At 43.7% G+C, this 4792-nt stretch overlaps 1 protein-coding gene across 1 annotated transcript in view; it reads right to left on the bottom strand.

The window, feature by feature from the left end:
* The window catches only part of SORL1 (sortilin-related receptor, L(DLR class) A repeats containing), a 236220-nt gene that overhangs the window by 109122 nt on the left and 122306 nt on the right, over nucleotides 1–4792 (bottom strand). Inside the window, exon 14 of the mRNA XM_006833925.1 lies at nucleotides 4484–4670. Coding sequence (XP_006833988.1) covers nucleotides 4484–4670 — 187 coding nt within the window. The remainder of the gene's footprint in view (nucleotides 1–4483; nucleotides 4671–4792) is intronic.

Here is a 4792-nt window from a genome sequence, read left to right as displayed (position 1 = left end):
GTTCTGCTGTGCGCATAGGGTTGCTATGAGTCGATACCGACTTGATGGCATCTAACAACAACAAAAATTTCACTCAGCATAATGTCCTCAAGGTTCATCCATGTTTTGCAGTGGCTTGTAGCTTTCTTGTTATTGTTCAAGGTAGCATAGTATTCCATTGTGTGTATGTACCGCAGCTTGTTTATCCATTCTTCAATTGATGGGCACTTAGGCTGTCTCCATCTTTTTGCTATTGTAAATAGTGCTGCTATGAACATTGGTGTGCATATATCTACTCGTGTTATGGCTCGTATTTCTTGTGGGTAAATACCAAGTAGAGGAATTGCTCGATCATAAGGTCAAAGGAAGTTTTATTTCTGCATCCAACAGGTCTCATTCATTAAATCAGTTCATTTTCATTGAATGTCTGCTTGCTTTCAATCTTTCTGGGAGAATAAGTAGGACATTAGCTAATCACTTATTTGCCTTCACTAGCCAAGTACCATTCTTAAGCAGTTGTCTTCAAATATAGGTCATCACCTAGTGGATTGTGAGAGCAATTTGGAGGGTCAAGACCAGATTTTCCAACCACTAAACCAAAGAACAGAAAATGGCAAGACACATCACATTTCCGAATAAATGGTGCTTCAATTGTGTGTAGGTGTATAGTGTAGGTAGGCGTTCATGATATGAATTACATTGTGTCCTGAGGATTGTAGGCAAGTGTTTGAAACCACAGTTCTTGGCATGGTTGGTTGGATTTTCTTATAAAGATGGAAAAAACTACCCTTGGAATCAGGGAATGTATGGTGGTGCATATAGTTAACACATTCAGCTGCTAACCAAAGGTTGAAGGTTTAAGTCCACTAGAGAGGTACCTCAGAAGAAAGGCCAGTGGTCTACTTCTAAAAAATTCAGCCACTGAAAACAGTGGAACATAGCTCTACTCTAACACACATAGGGTTTCCCAGGACTCGGAATCAACTCTACAGCAACCAGTTATATGTGCTAATGTGGTCTGAAGGATTGTCAAAGAAACCTATAGATATGATGCATCCTCTTGTTTGCCTCTTCTCTCCTCTATCCCTCTTTGGACCACTTCCTTCTTTCGTTGCTGTTGTCCAATCCCATCAAACATTTCCAAGAGCCAAGCCAATGAGGCTGGCCCTATCGAGCAGCTACTGCACACAGAGAAACAGAAGCAGGATGCCTGAAATCCATCAGTCCTTTACCATTCTAAAAGTGCCATCACCTCCTACTTTCCCCTGGTCAGCAGCCCAACACCATGAAGGATAGGACAGGTGGTTTTCCTGCTCTGCAATATTCAAGACTCATCACACACCAGGAACAAGTACCCAGTAGGTTTCTGGAAGTCAGAACAAGGTGGGGCACTTGGACCACAGAGGAAGATTTAAAGGTCTGTTCTTGTATTTTATTTTATTTTTTAAAAAAGCAGCCTAACAGTGGTCATCAAGAAAAACACCAAACATCTGTTGGATTTTCTTATCTTTCATTTAGCTTGATTTTTATTTTGAAGCACTTACTGGGGATGGAAAGGCGTGGCAGAGAGGTCACCACAATCTTTTCAGTGATTACAGACCAACCCAGTGCAGGGAAGCTGGTAAACAAAAGCTCTCAGACTGGAATGACAATGTGGGAGCGTCAGAGAGAGGCCAGCAGACAAAGGGCCACTGAAGTGACATCACTAGGAACAGCAAACGGTGCTGTGGTTTTCGTCAGTATATCATTTATGTCGTGACCTTGGGACCAAACCATTTTCGAAGGGAACAAATGCCTTCTCTATCATCTAAAGCCTTGCTCCTCAAGGGACCATTTGCAGAAAAGCAGCATCAGCATCACCTGTGAGCTTCTTAGCAACCCTTGTGGCACAGTGGGTTGCTAACTACAAGGTCTGTGGCTCAAATCCACTCTGCAGAAGAAAGGTGAGGCACTCTGCTTTCATAAAGCTTTACAACCTTGGAAACCCTATTGATGTTGTTGTTGTTGTTGTTGTTGTTAAGTGCTGTCAAGTCGATTCCAAATCATAGCGACCCTGTATAAGGTTTCCAAGGAGCAGTTGGTGGGTTTGAACTGCTAACCTGTGGTTCACAGTCCAGTGCTGATCTTATAGTATCACACCGGGAGTCCTGGAAACCCTACAGGGCAGCAATTCTATTCTGTCTTGTGGGCGGCTATGAGGCTGGATCACCTCAACAGAAGCAGATTTGGAGTTTTGGGTTGGAAGCTTCTTAAAAGTGCAAGTGTATAGAACTACTGAGTCCACATTTGCATTTTAACAAATTCCATGTATTTCATGGGAATATGAAGGCTCTGTAGGATAAGCACTGGACTGTGAACCACAAAGTCCGTGGTTCAAGTCCACCAGCTGCTCCATGGGAGAAAGATTTACTGCCTCAGAAACCCTACAGAGGGTTGGAACCTGCTTTACTGCGCTTACAAACAACTACCGGTGATTCAAATGCATGTTAACTATTGGGAAGCGCTGTCCTTAAACAAACAGTCCAATTTGCTTGGCTGTTCTTGTCAATAACGTTTTACTGGGTCACAGCCACATTCATTCGACTATGGCTGCTTTCATGCTACCATAGTTGAGACTGCATAACCCACCAAGTCTAAATATTTACTATACGGTACTTGATTGAATCCTGGTGTGGTGCTGTGGGCTAATGCATCAGACTGCAAAGTCGTTTGAACTGCAAGGTTGGTGGTTCAAGCTCACCAGCTGCTCCTTGGAAACCCTACTACGGATCAGAATCTCGACTCAATGGCACTTAACAACAACTTGATTCAACACATTTGGTACCTGCCATTATAGAAAACACCAGTGGTTTCTGACTTTCATGAAGCAAAATGTGGTTACGAGTGTTTCTCTGTTCAATATTTGCACCTTCCTGATGTCCCTGTCTAATCTAGGCCAGTCTCATGCTGAATTATATATTCTAAGGACTGTCCAATGGATTGCTGGAGGATAAGCATTGGGTTGCTAGCCACAAGGTTGGCAGTTCAAACCCACCAACTGCTTCTTGTAGTCGCTATGAGTCGAAACTGATTCAACGGCACTTAACAACAACAGGGACTGTCCATGGGCACCTGCCAGGGTGTTACTAAAGGAAAGCCCTGTTCTGATTATTAACCCATTTCAAAAAACTTCTAAGACCTCCTACTACTGACCCAGTAAGGTTCACACTCATTAGGATAGCTTTTAGTCTCTCTAACATTCCCCTACCTCTTCAGGCTGAATTTCTGCTGAATTCAGGCTCCATTTACTGCCCTTGCTTCAGACACATAATAAGGCAATCCACAACCAGAACACCAACCGCCACTTTCCTGCCTCCACCCTTTTCTGCCACTGCTGCAGTTTCTTCGAAGGCCTCTCTCTCTGCCCACATATCCAGATATTCCTTAAGGCAGACTTCAAACAGTCCTCACAAATTTAGCAAGAGCAAATCCCAATCCTTCTCTAGCTCGTAATCATCTCAACCGTACCCAGGTACTTAACACTTTCCACCTCCTATTTACAATTATTGGAGCACCAGCTGTCTCTTCTACTTTCAGCATGCTTAAGAGTACCTTGAGCATTTTGCTTAATGAATGAGGCAAAAATATATAGACTGATAATCCTCATTTTAGGTAAAGAAATAAATCCCCCATAGAATAGGACTCTTAAGGGAAAGGAATTACTTTCAATGGGTTCCTGTTTGGGGCTACTCTCAAAGAAGTAAGGACTTCTGGTATGGTGCTGTAGGATAAGCACTGGACTGCGAACCACAGGGTCGGTCATTCAAACCCACCAGCTGCTCCTTGTAAACCCAACAGGGGTGGGGAACCTTTTCTCTGCCAATGGCCATCTGAATATTTACAACATCATTCACGGGCCATACAAAATTATCACCTTAAAGGTCAGCCTGCTATATTTGGTCTAACATTTAATTAACTCACCCCTAATGTGATGGCTAGAACTAATGTTGTCTTGGCAGGGCCAGACCAAATGATTTCATTCTCCACCCCTGCTACACAGGGTCACCATGAGTTGGAATCGACTTCACAGCACTTCACAACAACCCAGAAATAAAGGAGTCTTGGTGGCACAGTGGAAAAGTTGGGGCAAAGTCAGCAGCCACTGCTCCATAGGGAAAGATGTGGCAGTCTGCTTCTGCAATAAAGATTGACAGCCTTGAAAACCCAGAGAGCACTTTCAGTCTGTCCCATAGGGTCGCTAGGTGTCAGAATCAACTCAGTGGCAGTGCGTTTCATAGAAATAAACCACAGCATTGTCTATTCCTGAGTAAGTGACTGTGGTTCCCTGGATCATAACACCCAACACCACATTGCATGGCTATAAGAACCATGAAAAGTGCCTCACTTAGTTCGTGGTTCAGACAAGATACTCAATATTGATGCCCTCCAATGGGGAAGGGACCAGGCCTTAGACCATTTCCCCAACAATGGCAATGAATAAAGTACAAACCATGAAAGAACTAACCATTCATAATCCTCCCGGGTGCATGAGCAGTTGGACACGACCACCGGCCTGTCAAAGTCTTCTCCATTAAAACACGTGGCATGGGGGGTCCTCCGTTTGAAAACTGTCTTATGTCCTAGCAAGCACTCATTCCCCCGCTCATCAGAGGGTGACCACAGCTTGTAGTCATTCTCTGTGCAGGGAACCCCTGAGGAAAATCAACAAAGCAAAAAGCATTAGAAGAATGTTCATAGCTGCACTACTTACAATAACAAAAAGATGGAGACAGCCAAAGTGCCCATCAACTGAAGAATGGATAAACAAACTGTG

Source organism: Chrysochloris asiatica, unplaced genomic scaffold (genome assembly GCF_000296735.1).
Source record: "Chrysochloris asiatica unplaced genomic scaffold, ChrAsi1.0 scaffold00008, whole genome shotgun sequence".
Classification (NCBI taxonomy): domain Eukaryota; kingdom Metazoa; phylum Chordata; class Mammalia; order Afrosoricida; family Chrysochloridae; genus Chrysochloris; species Chrysochloris asiatica.
Note: the sequence above shows the minus strand (reverse complement) of the source record. Positions and strands in the feature narration are given on the sequence as shown.